Raw genomic sequence first — 22664 nt, forward strand, 5'->3', positions numbered from 1 at the left:
GGCCCAATCGTATGCATCCGAAGAAACAACGCCTACTGCAATTTCCTCGAATTGGGAGGAATTCAAGAAAAAGTTTGAAGTTGAAGTTATGAAGGATGTATCGGACGATGATGCAGAGAAGGAAGAGAAGTCCCATGAACATGCCACAAATGTCAACCTAGAATCAGTTGAAAATGATGTCATAGGTGATGAGGACAAATATATCAGGCTCGAAGGACCATGTACAATTAATTTTCATTGACAACAATTGCATTATTCATTTGGAATCCAAGCGAAAAAGTACGTTTTTTGATTTGAGATCTCAATTGGAGCACACTGCAATTGTTGTCAATGACAATTGTAGGGCTGTCATTGTTGCCTCGCTGCCTTCTGAAGTCCCAGGTTCACAGATACTTCAAGGCCGTACAGGTTACGTTGTTGCCAATGCGCCTTAAAGTTTGACTTGGTTTTGGGTGGGGTTCCTTCTGGGTTTATATCATTTTTACCTAGAAGACAGAAAGATGGAATAACCACTTTTTCTACGTGTTTAGACTCGTTTTTGGTGAGTAGAACTACGTCGTCTTTTCGCTGCGATGTGTTGTACCGATTTCGTCCTCGGAGCCTGACGAACACAAATGTTGGGAAGCTCAGAACTTTTGGGGCAAGTTCTGCAGAGAATTGGTAGATTTTTTCCCCATTTATTTAAGCTATTCAAAGCCTTTAAAGGGCCATTTTAACGATTTCCTTCGATAGATGATGCTGATCGCATCCTGATCATTGTAAATACATCTCGTATTTTCGACGTTTTATTCTTTGGGCTTTGCTTAGTGTTTCGTGCCAGATTACGGCAGCATGTCGTAGTTTAAAAGGACGATCGCTCCTCATCACGATGCTGTGCGTCGCCGCAGTGAACGCACTTTTTATATCTCGGAACATCCTCACTCAGGAAGCGTTGATTTCGTTTTTGGTCGGCTGGTAAATGTGTCTGTGCCCTAAGAGGTTTCCGTTGTTATTCTTAGGCAGAGCAGCCCCACACTGTGTCTCTGGATGAATCACCTAACGTGACATTTGCTAGGTAAGGCGTTCAACTGCCCAATTCTTCTAGTATTTGTGCAAACTCACTGAGAAGCTGCCTGTAGCACCTGAATCCAGAGAATTTTGTTGTCAATATATCAATGAGTGGGTTTTGACTACAAAGTAGCTAATGAAATGTTGCGAATATAAAGGAGACATTTTTTGTTATTTCAAATAAAAAAAAATATATGAAAGTAATTAAAAAAAATAAAAATTCTATCACGTAAATGATAATATGTATCAATCACCAACGACAAACCAATTCATCCAATTGAAAAATTAGTTGGCGGTGTGGGTATATCCTCAGCTGCAATATAGGTATCCAACTAATGGTTGGAGGCTATCGAACACAATCTGCGGGATAGGACACTTGACTGGCAGATAGACACAACAAAATAGTTCTAAAGAACAACATCCTTATGGACGGATAAGACTTACCTATTTTTGTGATATCGGCGATTGTAATACAGTTTTGTTACAAAAAAAATCTAAAATGTACCTATTCTTTCCTTCCTAGTGGGTTCACTTCTTCGTGAGTGTAGAATAATACTTGCATAAGGAAAATATTTTTTATTTTGTTTTATTCGTAAAGATATTCGTATGTATATATAATGGTACTAAATATGCCAATCCAATGGGAAATACATAGGCATTTATGAATATTTATGTAATAATTATATTATTGAAACGATATTCATATATAGATAGAGATTTTTTCTTATGTTTTTTTTTAATGTTTTATGTTCGTAATATGTGGAATATGTATATAATTTATTTTTTTTTTAACTTGTAGATGAATTTGGGAAATTGCCATTGAAATTTAATAGACTATACGTGAATAATAATAAAAGTTATAATTGATAATAGTATTTTTTAGTAAAAACATAAAAAAAACAATAGATACACGATTACATAGCTGTTATCGTATAAGAGCCTTTAAAAGGATTTCTTGTCTGTTTTCCGTCTGTCCTTCACGGTACACATATAAAACGGGTTTACTTTAAGTCAGTGGTTTATATAAACTGTTGGTCCTGTTTGAATCAACTTCAATTATTATGATTTAAGTTTCCACAAGGCATCCAAATCATTGAGAGGATCTTTAGTAGCTTGTTTCTCTTGGGCGGTTACCTGTGGTGCAATCTTCATTTGATAGGATGTCATAATACCTCCTAAATGATGGGAAAAATAAAAACAACAAATGGGTTAATTACAATGGCTACAGACAACAGTTTTTTTTTCTCTTTGAAATACAATCTTAGATGAATCTAAGTTCTCTTTACAACATAGGACGGTGGTACGATATGTATTTGGCATTATCGTCCGTGATCTAAGGGTATTGCAAGAGCAATTTTTTTTTATCGTGTAAACAGCTTTTGCCGATCAAAAGTAAATTAAATGTTTAATATTTTTGGAAATTCAATAACAATTTTAATTGAGAAAATGTTGGTTGTTTTGTTTTCTATGTAGCCTAAGTTTTAATGTCTATTTATGGTTCAATAATATCCGAATAACGAAAAACCCCTTTGGAGAATTTTTTAGTCCCTAAGGCAAATATTATTTGGAAAGTCATTTTGGTTTTTTTATCTAAAATAATCACTTGTACTTATAAATAAATGCTAAACTTACGTTTGTTCAAAACGTCATGGGCATGATATAGAACAATTTGCAGAGATTGTTCTAAAGTTTCAACATCTCTTATGGCTTGCTGGCGTTGTTGACAAATGCGAAGCCAAACATCGACCACATCTAGAGGGGAGAAAAGGAATATATAATTGATTTATGTAACTTTATTCTCTCCTCGATTGACCTACTTATTAATACTGGTCGCTTATTTTGAGTTGCCAAAACTGCAGATATAGCAACCGCCACCAATTCTGACCTCTCGGATCCAGTTAAACAGTTCATAATCAATGGTGAATTGGGATCGTTGCAGTTGAAACAACGTTGCTGATGAGCCTGTATTGCATTACGAGCTATGTCCACAATTAATGATGGAGTGCTGAATATTTGATTAAATTACGATTTGATTAAAATAAATACGTGACTATAGTAATAACAAATAAAAAAACACTAATGTTAAGCGGTGCGAACTATATGATATACTGAACCAAGTCGACTATATGATACCACAAACCACCAAATTTGAGTGAGACTATTCAGTCCATTGTGATACCACAGTGGTGAATTGCTCTCTTGCCACTGAGTGTTGCCCGATTACAAGTTTAGCTCAATGACAAGGGACCTCCTTTTTATAGTCGAGTGCGAACGGCGTTTCACCTTGCGGTCTCATCACTACGATGATGAGGATTTACTAGGATTATCAATCTAATGAAATTAATTTGTTCCGAATCCAAGGGACCCTATTTGGATACGACCGTCAATATATGCCGGCAATTGACCTCGAAAAGTCGATATTTGACTTTTATATTCCTAAGCGATTTAGTTTATACGGAATATATTAATTTAAATTGTTTACCTCTTTGTCCAGGATTTTATTTGTAATATTGCCAATTCTATGATGGCATCAGAACCCAGCATGCTAAGATTCAATTGGTATTCCACACAATTTGACAATTGATTGATTTTTGTACATTTTACTGTGAAATCATCGAAATGGCTTTCACTATTAACCATTTGGGGCCAAAATGGATCCAGCATCTGAAATACAAATAAATAATTTAAAAAAATATAATTTACTTTAATTAATAATTTGATTTTTTTATTTAGATTTATTAATATTAATTTTTGATTTTTTTTTAAATATATCTTGAATGAATTTATTTCATATGATTTAATTTTAATCTATTTTAAATTTATTGTTAGTAGTTTGTTTAATAATTAATGTTAATTTAAATGTTTATGATTTTATTTAAAAATTAATTATTTATTTTAAATTTATTATTATACTGAATATAAATATATTCTATTAATTTCATTCAATTTAGTTTTTTTTTTTGAAGAATTCCAAAATGTGTAACAAGTTTATACGCTTCATACATCAAATACGGGAATATTTATAAGGCTGGCCAAAAAGGTAAGTGGCTTAACCATATTTTATCTAGGACAGGAAAAACGCAAATCCGCACAATATTTCATTAATTACAAAATTTAGAAAATATTTCATCACAAATTAACATTTGCTATAAAATACTCATTTCCGTCGTCTTACCTCATTGGGGGTATGCAAACTAACAACAGTTCGAGATTTCTGTGACCATATCATAGACCAAAAGTCATTGATTGTATTTTGTTGTGGTGTTTGGGCAATAATCATATTTGGACATCCATTTCCCAGGTTCTGCAATATAAATTTTATATCATATTTGAAGCTTTGTGGTTGTTATATATAGCTTCACTTACCCTTATGAAAGCTGCATTGATATAATCATCAGTTTCTTTGTCCAATTTTACTCTAGCATGATCGTATGGCAAACAATCCAAAGAACGATTCTTTTCGGGGAATAATTTTGCTATAGTAGTAGTTCGAGTGTTTACATCTTTTGCTAATAAATCCTGTAGCTCTTTCCATTTGGTGGATAATGTCGTGCGACCATTTAACATTTTTACATTCAATGAGTCCACGGTTTTCTCAAAGCGTTCTACTTCTTTGTGGAAATATTTTAGAATTTTGTCATCTGTAAATGGATCGAAGGGTTTTAACTGGAATGTGTTGTGGGCTGAAGTAAGGGAATGTTTATCAGAGACCAATGATTGTTTGTCAATGCCGCTACGTATAGAAGCAGAATCCCAATCAAAGTTATCAAGAGAACTTAAATCCGAACATATGGAAAGATTATCGAAACTTGCTTTACGCACTGCCGGTGCATCTATGGGTGAGGTTACTTCATTGCAAGATGTGTTTAAGGAATTCACATAGGCCTGTGAATGAGAAAAGAATAAATGTGGAGAATAATGTGAATATCAAGTTTTGTTCAAATGTAGTCTCTTGGACAATCTAATCTCGCAGATCAATTTACTACACATGTGTTTCGAATTAAACAGTAAAATGCGAACTATCAATTTTCCTACCTCGACATTTTTGTTTTTTTCAACCACCTCTTCCAAAACATCTTCTTTTATTGGATCTTTGCTTGGAGAATGGGACACATTGGCAACTTGACTGGGTGGTGGACTGTGAACCACAATAGGCTTTAGAACCGGCTCTGGCAATATAGGTGGTGGCACAGAAATTGTTCCCGAGAAATCAATGTCGGTAAGAAGATCAATATTCGATGTTTTCTTCTTTACAACCGGTGGTTGTGTTGATTTCACTGTTGTCGATGGTGGTGTGGGTGCACTTGTATTCGGCTGTCCTTGTGTCTGTTGTTGTTGATGTTTTGGTGTCGATGGTGCCTGTTGACTGCTAGTTGCATACGTGTTAACACTCTTAGTCGTCTGGGTATTGGCCGTTGTACCCATGCCACTTTGCATATAGGTAGCCGATTGATGGGGATTGTAATAATTCGGCTGGGACAAATTATTATTGATTTGTGTTATGGGTGCTACTGGTTGATTGACCATTTGATTTTGTTGTGGAATTTGTGAAGTTGACATAGATCCCAGGTTATCTTTTTTATAACCATATGGTGGATTGTAGTAGTTATCAATTTGTGGTTTTTCTTCAGTTGTTCCAACGACGCCTGTTGTTTTTGTGTGGGATATAATGGGACACTAAAATGTAAAAAAAAAACAAAATGTGATGAAAATCAAATAGTATTACAAAAAACCATATTCCATGAAAATGTTTAAACTTACATCAAATCCTGTTGATAAATTCGATTTGCCCACGCTTTGCGAGTTAGTCGTTCCCACTTGCGAATTAATTGGTTGAGCTCCAGTGGTATATTGACCATAGAAAATATTATTACTGGCATAACCACTGCCATAATCAAAGGTTCCACTTTGAGGATTATAGCTGTAACCGGGATGCATGGTAGACGAAGAAGTTTTTCTCAAAGCTCCACCCGTGTTTGCTGGTGATGATGACACCGCATTGTTGCTTGCCAGTGTCACAGCAGGTGTCGGAGGAGCCATTGACATTGGCGCCATGGGTATTTCTTGAGGCAATGCCGTGGATGCAGGCATTTGAGTAATGTTTGAATTATTTTGAGGAGGCATAGGGGTACCAGCAGTAATACTTTGGTTATTCTGTGATGCTATGTTTAGACCAAGAATAGATGGCGCATTTAAATTGCTATTCATTGCTATTGATTGCTGAACAACTGTTTGATGGTTGACAGCACCCGACTGCATTGATGTTACACTCTGTTGTTGCTGATTATTCATTATAATCGGAGCTTGTAAAGAGGGCGGCACTGCTTGATTTGTGGCCACATATAACGGTTGATGACTGGGAGGAACATTATTGGACATAGAGGACGACATAGTGTTATTGTAAGGATTTTGTATAGGTGATTGCTGGTAATTTGGAACAGCTCCTTGCAAATACTGTTGATGTTGGGATGGTTGCTGTCCACCTGCAATAGCAGTGGTTACAGTTGGTTGGGTATAAATATGTGTAGAATTTGGTACAGGGGCTTGTGATGTATAGGCTGGTGTATAAGAAACATTCAAATTATTGCTGATGTTGGTGGCAATGGAATTCGGAGACATATAATGCTGCCTTTGATTTGTTTCATTACCGGCAGACATAACAGATTGTTGTGGATTACTTTGCGGAGTGACACTGTAATTAATTTGATTCACATTTCCAATGGAATGTACAGGCATATTGATTTGATTTTGATTAAAATTGTAAGCATTGGAATTTGGATCAGCCGAGTTGGTAGGATTGAAACCTTGCACATTGGTATCACGGCCTGGTTGTTGCAATGTTAGTCCAGCCATGTTGGTGTTTAAAGAAGTAAATTGCGAATTTGGTGATGCCTGCGGTTTGTAAGCAGGAGGTGCCACATTCTGTTGGTATTGGTAGAACATGGGATTCGTATAACCAGCCCCATTTGGATCATAGTATTGTTGTTGTTGTAGACTATATGGAGGTGGGGGCTCATTTGGTCCTACAGTAGGTGGATGTGTTGGAACATTGCTCGTTGAATTGCCATAATATGAATTACTCGAGCAAATCGCTTGCGTTGGATTTTCCGAACCCAAAGGATTTGGTCGAACTGGTGGTACATACTGGGCTGTATTATGATAAGCCGAAGAAGGAGCATTTGCAAAAGCATTTGGAGCTGCATTTTTCTCTTTTGCGGCATTTTTAGCCTTCAAATAGTCTCTTAGTTTGGGTGTATTTGAAGTTCCACTCGGATTTGTTGTACTATTTGACTGATACGTATCCACCGACAAGGGCGTAGGGGATGGTTTAGTGTTGACACTTTTTAAACGTTGATGGCGCTCTTCAGATTGAACATCACGAGCAGATTTGCAGCGAGACAAAAGTTTTTGAACATTTGCTAAAGAAACAAAAAGAATTATTATTAAAATTTAATCCAAAATCTATCACAAGAAATTTACCCGATAACTTGTTATAGAATTCCAAGCCTTTTGCTGACTTGGCTAACAAATCTTCGTAGACATCATAAGAAGCTGCCAATGATGCGAAAAAACTTTCTCTCTTATGTTTGACATCGGCCAAGGTTTTCAAGACAGGAGCTGCTTTAGCATATGACTCCGTTAAGGCTTTAAGAATATTATCTTGGGCTAAAAGATTTTGATCTATCAACTGAGTGAGGCGTTCATGCTTGGACAATTCACGATCAAATAATGCCTGCAGCTCCTCTTCGTTATCATGGGCTATAATTTTGTTTGTTATGTCATCTTCGTTGACGGCAATTCTTAAGTCGGCATGAAATTGGGAGCGTTGGGCCTTCATTTCGTTAACTTTGTTGACAATAAGTTTAACATCTTTGAATACTTCGGCTGTATTAAGTTCAGAACTAAGTTTGGGCACAGATTGCTGTATCTCATGTAATGGTTTAGCCAAGATTTTCAAATTGTTAATGTGTAGCTCCATGGCCTTGCGCAATGTGTCGTTGGATTCACCAGCTCGATTATGCGCCTCAGTGTACTTCTGAAATTCTCGAGACAGCTCGGTAATATGAGCGTTTGGTGTACGTTGTACACCTGTTAGATGTTGAAATTCCTTTTCTTCTTTGTCTTCTTGGGCCAAAATCGTAGATATTTCATTGAGATTGGCTTCGACATCTGTACAGATTTCGGCCAGACGAGCCATAGATGCCACCAATTCAGGTATGGCAGTTGTATTGGCATTTAATGCCGCACATCGATCGACAATACCCTGAGGGATTTTATTCGCTTTTTCTTCATTGATATTAAGGTTGTCCAGAGTTAATGAGCTCATGAAACTGGCCAATTCCCCATCTCGCTCTTCGATTTTTCCACCATATTTACGCAAAAGTTTAGCCTTCTCCTCACTATACATGGAGCTTGCCTCGTGAGCTTTCATGGGAACCAAACGTGCAAATATGTCTTCTCCAGCCACTTCGGGATCGGTAACAGAGAAGCTAATGCCGTTTACAAGGTTTGCTCCTTGAACTGCACTTATTGTGGTCAATTCAGGTATGGGTTCATGGTAAATGAATTCATTTTCATTTTTTGCATTTTTACGTTTACCCTCAACGACATCTGCTGTGAATATTAGTGAATCATTGATTTCCTTTTGATCTGGTAGTCCTTTAGATTCTTTGCGAGCCTCTTCTAGTTTTTCCCAGGCAGACTGAAAATGTATAATTATGATATGTCACTTTGAAATTTACAAAAAAAAAAAAAACACATCAAACATTCCTACCTCAAACAATGTAACTCGTTCTCCCATTTTCCTTTGTTCTTCTGCATGCTGACCTTGATACAAATATAATATACAGTGCAAATAGGATATTTTAAAGCGCACATATTTCTTCCATTGTTTATAAACAGATGAATCAACCACCGAGGCTACCGGCCCATCATCTCCTCCAGTCAGCAATGCAGCCAAGGCAGCACCGTAATAGACCACAATTTGAGCTGTTACTTTGGCCACTATATTCGGTTTACGATTATCAATTAAGGATTTTTCCAATATACATTCTTGAGCTTGAGCAAGTGACACCTGTTGCATAAACACCAATAATTCGGAGGTGAAACAGTCCCCAAATTCATCCATATTAATATAGCGTTCACGTATTTCTCCAAATGCCCAAGCGGCACATTGAAAATGTGTACAGGCTAATTTCATACCCTCTACATCGGTGCGATTGACCGAGGCCCCAGCTTGCGTATGAGCCGTGGCAATATTAAATAATACAGCAGCTTGTTCATAGCCAATATCATTGAACTCGTGCGTCTTGTTGTTGTACAAATCCTTCCAAGTAAATTGAAAAATAACTTTTTTGTCACGCAGCTTCGGAAAACGATTTAGCAAAGATTCCAGTTGACAGAAGTATCGTTTTAATATAGCACAATTATCTTTGGGTGTATTTAGGGCCTGGTTTCGCAATGTTTCCAGAGCATATAGTTCCTTTGAATAGTTTTCAGGATTCTCTTGATAAAACTCCGCAATATACTGAGGAAGGACATAAGTAAACGACATATAATTAATATCAACTATAATTAACAAAGAATACTACATCCATAAACAAACACAATAACATAAATGATGAGTCAGATTTTCCCAGAATGCAATGACCCCCTCCCTCAAAAAAAAAAAAAGAAATAATAATAAACCCAAGTCAGGCGATGTCTGTTTGGGTGCAATATGACTTACCCTCTTTAGACCAGCAAATGAAGATCCTTCGGGACTAATTTTGCTGGGAAACCAGAGCATATGTAGCCGTGGAACGGCCTCCATTTTTAATGGGAAATCTTGTATCTGATATCAAATTTTTATCTAGATTGGTTAACACATACACAAAATCACAAAAATTTAATTCAATTTCTTTGTTGCAGTTTTGTTATCTTCTTTTCCGTTAATTAATAAGCCCAAATGCAATGAAAATTCTCTTCCACCAATCTAATGAACTTCACAATAGGAAAATTGGCAAATTCACTAATTTGACAGTTTCGGCGTCACAGTCGCAGAATGGTCTCGAGACGGCACAAACAAAAAAACTGCAGTCCAACAACAAATGTCCGTCAGTGTTGCCAAAGTTACGGGATATAGGATCTTAATGAGCCTTATATAGTTCGTTTAGATGTATTTGCGTTTTGGTAAAAGGTGGGTACTATGTTCGCTCTTCGAGTTGGAAACCACTGTATTTTTGCGATTACTTTTCCTTAAATAAACAAAATTATAAATGAACACAAACATATTTCTTTATTTTCTTGCCGAAATCTAGAGGAACAAGATATAATTTATCTGCTTTATATTGAACTGTTTTCATAAAGTAATCGCGAAAATTTTAACGCGGAAAGCGAACGTAGTACTGACCTAAAGATGTAAGCCAACTTACCACAGTTGAAAATGTAAAACAAAACCAAAATACACAAAAAGTTGTAAATAAACCAACATCAGCTGCATGTCTTCAAAAAAGAAAATGATTCTAAAATTAACTATCTCTCTCATCGGTTTTTATACCAAAACTCTAAACCAAAGTTCAAAGACGATTATATTTTTATAAAATTTTGTGAAATCATGGATGTTTTTAAGTTTTCGTCTCGAAAACTGAACATAGTATCCCCTTAAAAATAATTAGTCATAACCCTGCCAGCATTTCAAAGTTCCAGTTCATCCTCATCGCTACCACAGACTAGTAAATGACACTATAACAATCGCCAACTGTAATGGGGGGCGTATCAAAAAGTACGAAATGTACCTGAAACTATTTTGCCATTACTATTGTTACCCCTGCCAACATTTTTTGAATTTGACGGCGCTTCTAAAAAGTAAAAGTAAATTTTAAGGTAGTTGTAAAAGAATCAATGTGGTCAAGTAAACACGATTGTTTAGATTTTTATTAATTTGATTAAACGTTTTTATATTCTTATAAATATAACAATTATACGAATATTGAGCTTTACAGACTATCAGTTATTCCGTACGACAGTGCTCGTGTCGAACATATCCCATATATTGTGCACATTATAAGTTAAGTCCGAAGGCATAATCGATACTGCTGCATGTTTATGGGATGGAACTGATAGTCTGTAAAGCGCATATTACATCACATTTAACATAATTTTTTGCATTACTAAAAGAATGATGTTGAGTTACAAGTTGCAAGTTACATGTTGCAGCGTCTATCAGCCAGTGCTTTTATTCTCGATGGATGCAGCGTGTCTGGAAAAATATTTTGAAAAACTATCACTTTATTCCATTTGGAAAGTCAAAAATTTTTCACCAATATACCTTTCATAATTTTAAGCGAAATAACGATGTTTTCAGCACTTCATTATCGTTTTTATTTAAATAAATTATAAGAAGCTAGTTGCGCTTGGTGTTTCACGAAATATAAAATGGCTCTTGTAACAATTTACATTTCCTTGACGCTATTTTTTCATGCGAAAAAATACCGTGTTCGTGTATACTTAAAACAAGCTTTGGCAACTCTATAAACTTATTGTTATTTTTCTTCGCTCGACTTTAGCTACACTTGCAGTTACTTTTTACGAATATTAATAATATTAATATTAATTCAGAGAGATGGATTTATCGCGCTATTGCCGCATATGTTTGGAGTCGAAAGATGGAGATGGAATATTCTCCATATATCTACACATACAACAAAAGTATTTACCTAGTATAATCGAGAATATCAGCGGGGTAGTGGTAAGAAAAAAACTGATTGTGCTTGCTGGGAATAAGTTTAACTTATTTTATAATTTGTGCAGATATCACCCCATGATGATCCTGGAGCTTTAGTGTGCAATGAATGTTCTAATTCTATCTTAAGAGCTAAAGAAATTATCACGAAATGTCAGGAATCAAATGAGCGATTACAAGTCCAAAGGAATTTTTTTTCGAATATGCAAAAGCTATCACAAAATCAATACAGCTTGGGACATGAAAGTACCTTGAAGGAAAAGGAAGATACATGGCCTTCAATACATAGCCCTCCCAGATTCAAAGAAGAACATGATGGTTATTTTCAGGATCAAAGTGATAATCCTTGTATATATCAGGAAAATGATGTGAAACCCGAAATGATAGTCGAGTCAATATTGGAAGATTCAAATGACAAATCTAACAAGACTATCATACGTCGATCCCGAAAAAGAAAAGAAAATGTTAATGATATTGGCCACACCCCCTCTCAAAATTCTCCCGCATCATTATACCACAGTCATTTTAAGACTAGTAAACCAAAAAAACCTTTCATACGTAGTAGAGAACAGTATTTGAAGCGTAAAATACGTAATTTTCCTGTCAAAGAGCCATTGACCCTGATAGGAGGGGCAGGAGTTATACGAAAACGCAAGCCAAAATCTTATCACAGAGCCATACCAAACTTTTATTTCCGATGTGAACTGTGTCATGAATTCGAATCAAACGTAGCATCTTACGCCGTCACTCATTTGACCACGGTACATGGAATCGAGAGACCAGCTATATTTCGTTGCTCTCAATGTGATGCTAAACCATTTATTAAGAATCAATCACTACAGGAACATATCGCAACTATACACGAACAACAACCTAAAAGAAGAGATTTCGCTTGTTCGGAATGTGGCAAAACATTCATTAAGAACTGCCATCTTCAGAAGCATCTTCTCTCTGTGCATAAAATAGGAGAAATGCCATATAGATGTAATGTGAAGGAATGTGGTAAAGGATACGTAGATTCCTATGCATTAAGGATGCATTTGAAACAGACCCATAGTCAAATCAATCTGGAATTGTTGGATATTTAAACATCGCCACAAATATGTGAAGAAGCATATAGTAAAATATGATGCTGGTTACAGTTGTTAGCATTGTGGATATAATTTCAAACTGAAATCCATATGTGAGGTTCACATGGCGAGTCACACCTAAGCCACGAGTTGTGTAGGCTTTGTAATTTTGAATAAGCTAATATATGCGCCGAAAGAGAAATCTTAGTATAAACAATTTTGTGATAATTTCTTGGCTATGTAAGGACTGGATAGATATTTGGCTTGGTGCTGCTCTATGGTCATTACCAATTAAATTTGATGAACAATGTCTCGTTTATGTCAAATATTCAACGACGATAGCCTCCTTGTTTTATTTATTTCTTTATTTTTATATATGAAGTGTGCTACCTTGGTGTATTAACAAAAGTATAGTATTTTAAATGTAAAACAAATGGTTTAGCTCCAAAAGAACTAAATAAACAAATGTATCAAATGGTAGACATTTGGCTCTTAGAAGATTCGATTTTCATTAAGAGGTCTAGATGAGGGCTTATCCACTTGTTGGCGTACTTCTATGGAATTAATGCGTATCGTAGTATGTGGGGATCTTTGGAAATTAATACGTAAATATTGCTTTCTTCTTTTCTTCTTGAAGTGGGTCTTAGTATGGGAAAGAGTCTTCTCAACGACCGTTGCCTTGACATCAACCAAACCCGGTTCCAATAAGGGTGCACCAATTAATGTGAAATCTTTTGCTCCTGCTAGCATTACTTTTTCCAAACGAATTTCATCACCTTGTGTCGGTGGCCAATACCCCTCAACCAGTATAATGTCGCCGGCAGTTACTTTGAATTGTTTTCCACACAAATGAACTATGGCAAACATGCGGCCTTCTGCATTTTGGGCCAATTGTTGATTCACTTTATCGAATATTTTCTGACTTTCAACTTGTTCTTCTTTGTTCGATTTAATTACTTGAACATTTTCTATTATTTCCAATTTAGGCTGTTGACATACTGGTGGCGTAACACTCAAAGATCTCATCGAATCTGCAAATAAACCTGCATTATAGTCCTTTCGATATTTTGGAGAAATATATAAAGCTCACTTGTTAAACTATTAATGAGACATGGTTGCCGTGTTATTCTTAGCATATTACGGGCCAGAAAAGCCATGTTTTATTTTATATATTAATACTATTTTCTATTTTGCAATTTGAGCGTGCACCAAATGATAGAAGCAGGCTGTTTCAGATTTGTCAGATTTCAGTGTTGTCGGATTAGGGGGGTTTTCCCCAAATTGGGGGTATTTTCTCGTAGTTGGGCACATCTTTTTACTTTGGGATCTGGGGATTTGGCTGGGGATGAAATAGTGATTTGGGGATTTTTAAATTTGTTACAAAAACGTAAAAGCGGCATACAATGTTATAGTCAATTTCTCATATCAACAACGATAGCTAGTAAAATATGACGATTTTAGCGGCTAAACTCGAACTTAATATCCACCTTTAGTAACAAAAAAAATTATATCTATATATATTAATTGTTATTTATATATTTGTATATTTAAGTGTTTCTAGTAGTAATGCTATTGTATTGTAACTGTGACTGTCTTAGGGTCTGATCGACTATGTTACATTCATGCAGAAATAAAAATAAAATAAATAAAAATAAATTTGAAAAAAAGTCCACTTACACAATCTTTTTTAATTACCAACTGTTAGCACCTGACAGACTGTTGACCACGTGACATCCTTGTTGTAGTCCTTACCAATTAAAGAATTCGATATGAGAATGTTTTTGTTTCTTCGTAGAATAAAATGTATATAAATAAAATCATTCTTGTTTTGGGGATTTTTCATGAGGACAAATATTTCGATTGGGTATTTTGTGGGAATATGCGTTTGATATTTTGAGGATTTCCCTCGAAAAACTCTGGCAACCGTTTCAACAGCTGTTTAATGAATGATTGAATTATTATCCAGGGTTGTTCAATACCGATAGAGTAGGTAGATAAAAATTATTAGGGTAGTGTTATTTCAGTAACACATCGAAATATTGCTCTAAAGGCCGGTATGCACCTCTAGCGAAATTTTCGGTAGCAAAAATTTATTTAAGTCTACAACAAAAAAACAGGGCTGTGTACACAAATTTTAAACTAGCTAATCGCTTTTAAAAATTGTTAGTATATGTTCCAAATATTCTACAAATAAATTGTTTAATATTTACAGACCTTTTAAAACTTTTACGCACACAATGATTGTAATAAATTAAATGTTTGCTGCCAAAATATGCTTTTGACAACCCTGTTATTTTCATTAGAGGTGCGTACCAGCTTACGAAATCGAACGCTACCGAAAATTTCGTTAGCATAAATAGCAATGCAATTCTTATGGGAATGAAATTTTTCGCTAGAGGTGCATACCGGCCTTACGACCCCACAAAGTATATATATTCTGGGTCGTGGTGAAATTCTGAGTTGATCTAAGCATGTCCGTCCGTCTGAAATTACGCTAACTTCCGAACGAAACAAGCTGTCGACTTGAAACTTGGCACAAGTAGTTGTTATTGATGTAGCTCGGATGGTATTGCAAATGGGCCATATCGATTCACATTTACGTATAGCCCCCATATAAACGGACCCTTAGATTTGGCTTGCGGAGCCTCTAAGAGAAGCATATTTCATCCGATCTGGCTGAAATGTAGTACGTTGTGTTGGTATATGGTCTCTAACAACCATGCATTAATTGGTCCACATCGGTCCATAATCATATATAGACCCCATATAAACCGATCCCCAAATTGTACATGATGTTGGTATGTGGTCTCTAACAACCATGCAAAAATTGGTCCACATCGGTTCATAATTATATATACCCCCCATATAAACCGATCCCCAAAGAGGATCAAAGAGAAGCAAATTTCATCCGATCCGGCTGAAAATTGGTCCACATCAGTCCATAATTATATATATATATATATATATATATATATATATATATATATATATATATATATATATATATATATATATATATATATATATATATATATATATATATATATATATATATATATATATATACCCTACCAACATTTTTTGAATTTGGGGGCGCTTCTGAGAATCCCCAGTACGTCGAAAACAATCATATACGATATCAAAAACTCGTCGGAAAAGCGCCGTAACTATTGAGAAGTTGTACCACGCCAAGTTACTACAAAAAGGTTTCGCATGAGTGCAATTATTAGGTGCCTTTATAGATCAATTTAGAACGACGCCAATAAGAGACCCTCCAAACAATCAGAAAAAGCACATTTTAAGATAGTGGTAAAAGAATTATTGTGGTCGAGTAAAACACGTTTGTTTAGATATTTATTAATTTGATTAATAATTTACAAATTCTTAAAAATATAACATTTATACCACTATCACATCACATTTAACATAATTTTTTGCATTAATGATGATGTAGAGTTACAAGTAGCGAGTTACATGTTGCAGCGTCTATCAGCCAGTGTTTTTATTCGATGGAGGCAGCGTGTCTGTAAAATATTTGAAAAACAATCACTTTATTCCATTTGGAAAATCAAAAATTGTTCACCAATATACCTTTCACAATTTTAAGCGTAAAATCTATGTTTTCAGAACTTTATTTTCGTTTTTATTTAAATAAAATATAACAAGCTGGTTGCGCTTGGCGTTTCACAAAAAATAAAATGGCTTTTGTAAAAGTAGTGATGGCAAAATACATGTATGAAGTACATTTTGTACTTTATGATATGCTGCCCCCATCACAGTAGGATGGTTGTAGTGACATTTACGAGTCTGTGGTAGCGATGAAGATGAAATGGAACTTTGAAATGCTGGCAGGGTATATATATATATATATATATATATATATATATATATATATATATATATATATATATATATATATATATATATATATATATATATATATATATATATATATATATATATATATATATATATATATATATATATATATATATATATATATATATATATATATATATATATATATATATATATATATATATATATATATATGACTTCCGGAGCCTCTTGAAGGAGTAAAATTCATCCGAACCGGTTGAAATTTTGTACTTTGCGCTAGTATATGGCCGATAACAACCATGCCAAAATTGGTTCGTATCGATCTATAGTTCTATATAGCGCCCAGAAAAACCGATCCCCAATCTCAGAAAAATCACAATTGCCACTCGAGCCAAAAATAGTCTACCAAAATTTTATTGGCATAGAAAAATTTTTCAAAATTTTATATTTCTATAGAAAATTTTGTCAAAATTTTATTTCTATAGAAAATTTTGTCAAAATTCTATTTCTATAGAAATTTATGAAGCACCCCAATAAACACAAACGTTTGAAAAATACTAAAATGCAATAATTTTTCAAAGGATTAGGGTAATATTCAAGTTGAGAAATTGTTGAGAAAATCGCGTTCTCAACAAAAAAACAGACATTACCCTCAACAGTAAAATTCAATACATCAGCAACAATTTCTCAATTGTAATCCTCAAATTGAAATGCATTGCTACTCAATAATTTCTCAAACAGTTTTCAATGTGAGACGAATTAAAAATTAACATTGTTGCGAATATTTTCTAACCACAATTTGTATGAAATTCAATCCCAGTTCTAACTGAAAGTCAATGCTAAATTTCTAGGGATTTTGTACAATTTATTAATTTTTTCGGTAAAAAATATAATAATATTAAAAATAACATTAATAATATATAAAAATAATAATATAATACAAATTAAAATATACCCTGCCAGCATTTCAAAGTTCCATTTCAACCTCATCGTTACCACAGACTCGTAAATGTCACTTCAACCATCATGAAAAGGTACATCAAAAAGTACATGCAAGTAATTTGCCATTCCTACTGTAAAAAAAGCCATTCTTTTTTGTGAAACGCCAAGCGCAGCCAGCTTGTTATATTTTAATTAAATAAAAACGAAAATAAAGTTCTGAAAACATAGATTATACGCTTAAAATTGTGAAAGGTATATTGGTGAACAATTTGGTGATTTTCCAAATGGAATAAAGTGATTGTTTTTCAGATATTTTACAGACACGCTGCCTCCATGGAATAAAAACACTGGTTGATAGACGCAGCAACATGTAACTCGCTACTTGTAATTCAACATCATCATTAATGCCAAAAATTATGTTAAATGTAATGTGATAGTGATATAAATGTTATATTTTTAAGAATTTGTAAATGTTTAATCAAATTAATAAATATCTAAACAAACGTGTTTTACTCGACCACAATGATTCTTTTACAACTATCTTAAAATGCACTTTTTCTGATTGTTTGGAGGGTCCCTTATTGGCGTCGTTCTAAATTGATCTATAAAGGCACCTAATAATTGCACTCATGCGAAACATTTTTGTAGTAACTTGGCGTGGTACAACTTCTCAATAGTGACGGCGCTTTTCCGACGTGTTTTTGATGTCGTATATGATTGTTTTCGACGTAGTGGGGATTCTCAAAAGAGTCCCCAAATTCAAAAAATGTTGGCAGGGTTGTAACTCAACATCATCATTAATGCCAAAAATTATGTTAAATGTAATGTGATAGTGGTATAAATGTTATATTTTTAAGAATTTGTAAATGTTTAATCAAATTAATAAATATCTAAACAAACGTGTTTTACTCGACCATAATGATTCTTTTACAACTATCTTAAAATGCACTTTTTCTGATTGTTTGGAGGGTCCCTTATTGGCGTCGTTCTAAATTGATCTATAAAGGCACCTAATAATTGCACTCATGCGAAACATTTTTGTAGTAACTTGGCGTGGTACAACTTCTCAATAGTGACGGCGCTTTTCCGACGAGTTTTTGATGTCGTATATGATTGTTTTCGACGTAGTGGGGATTCTCAAAAGAGTCCCCAAATTCAAAAAATGTTGGCAGGGATGAAGTGATGTATATTTTTTGTCTGAGAGATCTATTTTCGGAGATACGGCCGTGAAAGGTTTTATTATGGTTTATATGATTATCTGCCTGTTCGTAGAATTTTCGTTTGCCTCGAGACGAACGAATCGTCAAAAATCCCATATTGATATCTCGAAAATCAGAGTCTGTGGAATCCCAATTGTTTCAGTGTTCGATAGTAAATCATAAATAATGAGTTCATGACAAATTTCAGGATTTGCTAGCAAATATAACAAAAGTTATTTTAGTTTCAATCTAGACGAACGATTCGTGTCGAGTCGATTTTGTGTTTCATGAACAGGCAGTATGTCTTATATTAGGGCTGTTTTCTAAGCCGTGAAGGACTAAAAGAAAACAGAGTACTCGCTTATCCAGAACATCTCCAAAAATATGCAACACTGTCATCAGCTGTTTAAAAACAAACACAGAAAAGAAGTTAAATCTTGCATTTTTAATATATCCCAATAAACACAAGATGAGCGTTTTTCAAATGCAAAAACTTTTCAGTTTGAGGGTAAATATAATTTTCAACATAAATTCAACTTGACTTGAAATAGCTCATCTTCAATACATCTTCAAATTGTTTGCGAATTACTTCCAATTTGCCAAAATGTTGACGAAATCTTTGAAAACATGTTGAAGATAATATGAGAAAACTTTGACAAAACACTACCTTAAAATGCAACGAAAAAACCATGTGGTTTTTAATACTTATTTGTGCAACGAAGTTCGTGGTCAATACCCTGCCAGCATTTCAAAGTTCCATTTCATCTTCATCGCTACCACAGACTCGTAAATGTCACTACAACAATCCTACTGTGATGGGGGGCAGCATATCATAAAGTACAAAATGTACTTCATACATGTATTTTGCCATCACTACTTTTACAAAAGCCATTTTATTTTTTGTGAAACGCCAAGCGCAACCAGCTTGTTATATTTTATTTAAATAAAAACGAAAATAAAGTTCTGAAAACATAGGTTTTACGCTTAAAATTGTGAAAGGTATATTGGTGAACAATTTTTGATTTTCCAAATGGAATAAAGTGATTGTTTTTCAAGTATTTTACAGACACGCTGCCTCCATCGAATAAAAACACTGGCTGATAGACGCTGTAACATGTAACTCGCTACTTGTAACTCTACATCATCATTAATGCAAAAAATTATGTTAAATGTGATGTGATAGTGGTATAAATGTTATATTTTTAAGAATTTGTAAATGATTAATCAAATTAATAAATATCTAAACAAACGTGTTTTACTCGACCACAATGATTCTTTTACCACTATCTTAAAATGTGCTTTTTCTGATTGTTTGGAGGGTCTCTTATTGGCGTCGTTCTAAATTGATCTATAAAGGCACCTAATAATTGCACTCATGCGAAACCTTTTTGTAGTAACTTGGCGTGGTACAACTTCTCAATAGTGACGGCGCTTTTCCGACGAGTTTTTGATATCGTATATGATTGTTTTCGACGTACTGGGGATTCTCAGAAGCGCCCCCAAATCCAAAAAATGTTGGCAGGGTATATACCAATTATCTTATTAAAGGTATTAATAAATAAAACTATCAATACAACTTTAAATATCTTAAACATTCGTTTTGTTTGTTATTGTTGGCTTCTCTTCAATCGTTATTGTTGTTTTTGATCTCAGCATAAAGCCATGCATTGACTAAACTACAAGTGTAGCTTAACCAACAGAGGAAAAGTATGCTTGTCAAGTTTATTTGGGCAAAGCCCTATAGACTGCAAGATGGTTGGATGTACAGCTGTTTCGGAATTACCAAATTCCTCATCAGCATCCTCTACTTGCAGCAAAACTATCAACCAATTATCAGAATAAATTCGGGTAATTCACTCAACCCAAAGTGAAATACACTTGAACCTTCCGAAAAAGGGGTTTAATAGTCGGCTACTGCCTAAACAAATTTGCAAGCATACTTTTCCTCTGTTGGTTAAGCTACACTTGTAGTTTAGTCAATGCATATCTTAAACATTTTTACATGTATAATTCGATTTCCTCCATAATGTTGGTGGCACATAACTATTAATTAATTATTAATTAATATGCTGGCAATTTGAAATAATTACTATCGAGGAACTTGCTGGCCTGCGTGTTAAGGCCGGTACTCTGTTCGGTTTTCGCGTTGAAACTCCATACAAAACCATAAAATGCGAAAAACTAGCGAAATTTTTTCCATTTGTGGTACTTTGTTTTTTCGAGTTGAAAAACTGACTTTTAGAGCATGGCGCCATTTGCAATTTGAATTAAGAAATAATTTATTTATTAAAACTATTTTTGTGGGTTTATAACGCAAACACGGATCATATTTTTGTTCCGAAAATATACAAAGGAGTAGCAGATTAATTGCCCAAGGAAAAATAAAATGTTAATTTTGTAATAGCAAGTAGCAAGCACCAATCTAATTCAATATCGCTCCCTGTTACCTAAATAAACTCCGCTTTATATGTGCGAAATATTGGTTTCTATAAAATTTTTTTTCGCAAGAATGAACATAGTACCGGCCTTTAGAATATATTCCAGCAAGAGCAATTCACAAAATAACAAACTGATGACGGGATGTACATGGATGGAATTCACATTTTCATCCAGAAGTTCTGGATATGGGAATTGTTGCATTTTGAAAGTTTTCTGGAAATTTTTCTTTGTTGTTTCCTTCATCATTTTTTCATCGGCCAACATTTTCCAAGAATATAACATCCAATGATTTTAGATTTCTGCAAAACAATCGAGTTTAGTTATTTCCATTACGTTTTTATTTCACTTTTTATTTTGACTTACCAATTATAGTTAACTTTTTGGATTAATTTCAGTCTATTGTCCAAAGTATTTCATATTTTTGTATTTCTTCCAACTGACCCACAAAAACCACAAAATTCGATTTCCTCAAGAACGTTGGTGTCACAAAATTATTATAAAACTCATTAAAATTCGGGCAATTTGCAAGGAACGTGCTGGCCAGAGAGTTAGAATAAATTTCCAGCAATATGAATTCACAAGATAACAAATTGAACCGATGATGCGATGTAAATTAAACTATCGATGTGATGCGAATTATCATCCAGTAGTTGTTGATATGGGAAAGCATAAAGTTTAATTGGTTGCACTTTGATTTATGGAAACTTTCTCTTTTCGATAAGCCACTATCATTTTTCATCGGTCAGCCTCTTAATGTTTCCAAGAATGCAGCATCCAAAGATTTTAGTTGTCTGCAAAGAGATTTGAGTTTAGTGACTTCCTTAAAGTTTTCATTTCGTGTTTTATTTTTACTTACCAATTATTATAAAATATTTTGTGTAATTTCAGTTGATTATCAAAAAATTTCCACATTTTTTATTTCTTCCACGAACTTCGTTGCACAAAGAAGTATTGAAAATCATGTGGCTTTTTCGTTGCATTTCAGGGTTGCATTTCAACACATTTTTAAAGCTTTCGTCAACATTTTGGCGGTTTGGAAGTAATTCGCAAACAATTTGAAAATGTATTGAGGATGACCCGTTTCAAGTCAAGTTGAATTTATCTTGAAAATGATATTTATCCTCAAACTGAAAAGGTGTTGCATTTGAAAAACGCTCATCCTGTGTTTATTGGGACCTCTTAGTTGGAGAGGAATATTTTGCAAAATCTTCCAAAACATCAAGAATTTTACCAATCTAGCAAACAGTAAAAATCTGCCATTCTGGCTCTATAATTTCCGCACAAGTTCATATCGGTTCGTAATTATTTCTTTCCTATATATACCGGTCAAGAACTGAATATATACGTGTTTAATCGACCTTTCTTTTGTCTAATATATATCCCACATGGACTAACTTACAATTT

The 22664-nt window shown here is 34.3% G+C and overlaps 3 protein-coding genes and 4 long non-coding RNA genes across 7 annotated transcripts; 3 read left to right on the forward strand and 4 right to left on the reverse strand.

Annotated features, from left to right (window-relative positions):
* Positions 1 to 1752: 1752 nt before the first annotated feature.
* mop (tyrosine-protein phosphatase non-receptor type protein myopic) lies at positions 1753 to 10113 on the reverse strand. The gene is made up of 11 exons (XM_075307798.1): positions 9776 to 10113; positions 8822 to 9574; positions 7528 to 8749; positions 5809 to 7466; positions 5083 to 5724; positions 4414 to 4932; positions 4223 to 4351; positions 3530 to 3711; positions 2865 to 3052; positions 2680 to 2799; positions 1753 to 2222 (listed from the first exon to the last, which is right to left on the reverse strand). The coding sequence occupies exons 1-11, from the start codon at positions 9857 to 9859 to the stop codon at positions 2107 to 2109; spliced, it is 5613 nt and encodes a 1870-aa protein (XP_075163913.1). The 5' UTR covers positions 9860 to 10113; the 3' UTR covers positions 1753 to 2106.
* A 1284-nt stretch (positions 10114 to 11397) lies between these two features.
* LOC142236577 (uncharacterized) lies at positions 11398 to 13338 on the forward strand. The gene is made up of 2 exons (XM_075307803.1): positions 11398 to 11776; positions 11839 to 13338. The coding sequence occupies exons 1-2, from the start codon at positions 11651 to 11653 to the stop codon at positions 12856 to 12858; spliced, it is 1146 nt and encodes a 381-aa protein (XP_075163918.1). The 5' UTR covers positions 11398 to 11650; the 3' UTR covers positions 12859 to 13338.
* mRpL21 (mitochondrial ribosomal protein L21) lies at positions 13156 to 14091 on the reverse strand. Its single transcript, XM_075307805.1, has 2 exons — positions 13931 to 14091; positions 13156 to 13871 (listed from the first exon to the last, which is right to left on the reverse strand). Exons 1-2 carry the CDS (start codon positions 13995 to 13997, stop codon positions 13333 to 13335), a joined length of 606 nt encoding a protein of 201 aa, XP_075163920.1. The 5' UTR covers positions 13998 to 14091; the 3' UTR covers positions 13156 to 13332.
* Positions 14092 to 16158: 2067 nt separating this feature from the next.
* Positions 16159 to 16690, reverse strand: LOC142236582 (uncharacterized). Its single transcript, XR_012722102.1, has 2 exons — positions 16432 to 16690; positions 16159 to 16364 (listed from the first exon to the last, which is right to left on the reverse strand). It is a non-coding gene; the product is annotated as an uncharacterized LOC142236582 (long non-coding RNA).
* Positions 16691 to 17749: 1059 nt separating this feature from the next.
* LOC142236581 (uncharacterized) lies at positions 17750 to 18145 on the forward strand. Its single transcript, XR_012722101.1, has 2 exons — positions 17750 to 17874; positions 17932 to 18145. It is a non-coding gene; the product is annotated as an uncharacterized LOC142236581 (long non-coding RNA).
* A 1399-nt stretch (positions 18146 to 19544) lies between these two features.
* On the forward strand, positions 19545 to 20090 carry LOC142236580 (uncharacterized). Its single transcript, XR_012722100.1, has 2 exons — positions 19545 to 19820; positions 19878 to 20090. It is a non-coding gene; the product is annotated as an uncharacterized LOC142236580 (long non-coding RNA).
* A 308-nt stretch (positions 20091 to 20398) lies between these two features.
* Positions 20399 to 22222, reverse strand: LOC142236579 (uncharacterized). The gene is made up of 3 exons (XR_012722099.1): positions 22117 to 22222; positions 21624 to 22051; positions 20399 to 21559 (listed from the first exon to the last, which is right to left on the reverse strand). It is a non-coding gene; the product is annotated as an uncharacterized LOC142236579 (long non-coding RNA).
* Between the last annotated feature and the right edge of the window lie 442 nt (positions 22223 to 22664).

The sequence above is a fragment of the Haematobia irritans genome, chromosome 4 (assembly GCF_050003625.1).
Source record: "Haematobia irritans isolate KBUSLIRL chromosome 4, ASM5000362v1, whole genome shotgun sequence".
In the NCBI taxonomy this organism is placed as follows: Eukaryota; Metazoa; Arthropoda; class Insecta; order Diptera; family Muscidae; genus Haematobia; species Haematobia irritans.

Bases quoted from the DNA above. Each gene is read 5' to 3' on its own strand.
- LOC142236577 (XM_075307803.1), top strand. From the start codon at position 11,651: ATGGATTTATCGCGCTATTGCCGCATATGTTTGGAGTCGAAAGATGGA. The intron at 11,777-11,838 runs GTAAGAAAAAAA...TAATTTGTGCAG, and splicing joins AGAATATCAGCGGGGTAGTG to ATATCACCCCATGATGATCC.
- mop (XM_075307798.1), bottom strand. From the start codon at position 9,859: ATGGAGGCCGTTCCACGGCTACATATGCTCTGGTTTCCCAGCAAAATT. The intron at 9,575-9,775 runs GTAAGTCATATT...GTCCTTCCTCAG, and splicing joins CATTTGCTGGTCTAAAGAGG to TATATTGCGGAGTTTTATCA. The intron at 3,053-3,529 runs GTAAACAATTTA...TCAAATATTCAG, and splicing joins ATAAAATCCTGGACAAAGAG to CACTCCATCATTAATTGTGG.
- mRpL21 (XM_075307805.1), bottom strand. From the start codon at position 13,997: ATGGCTTTTCTGGCCCGTAATATGCTAAGAATAACACGGCAACCATGT. The intron at 13,872-13,930 runs GTGAGCTTTATA...GTTTATTTGCAG, and splicing joins TCTCATTAATAGTTTAACAA to ATTCGATGAGATCTTTGAGT.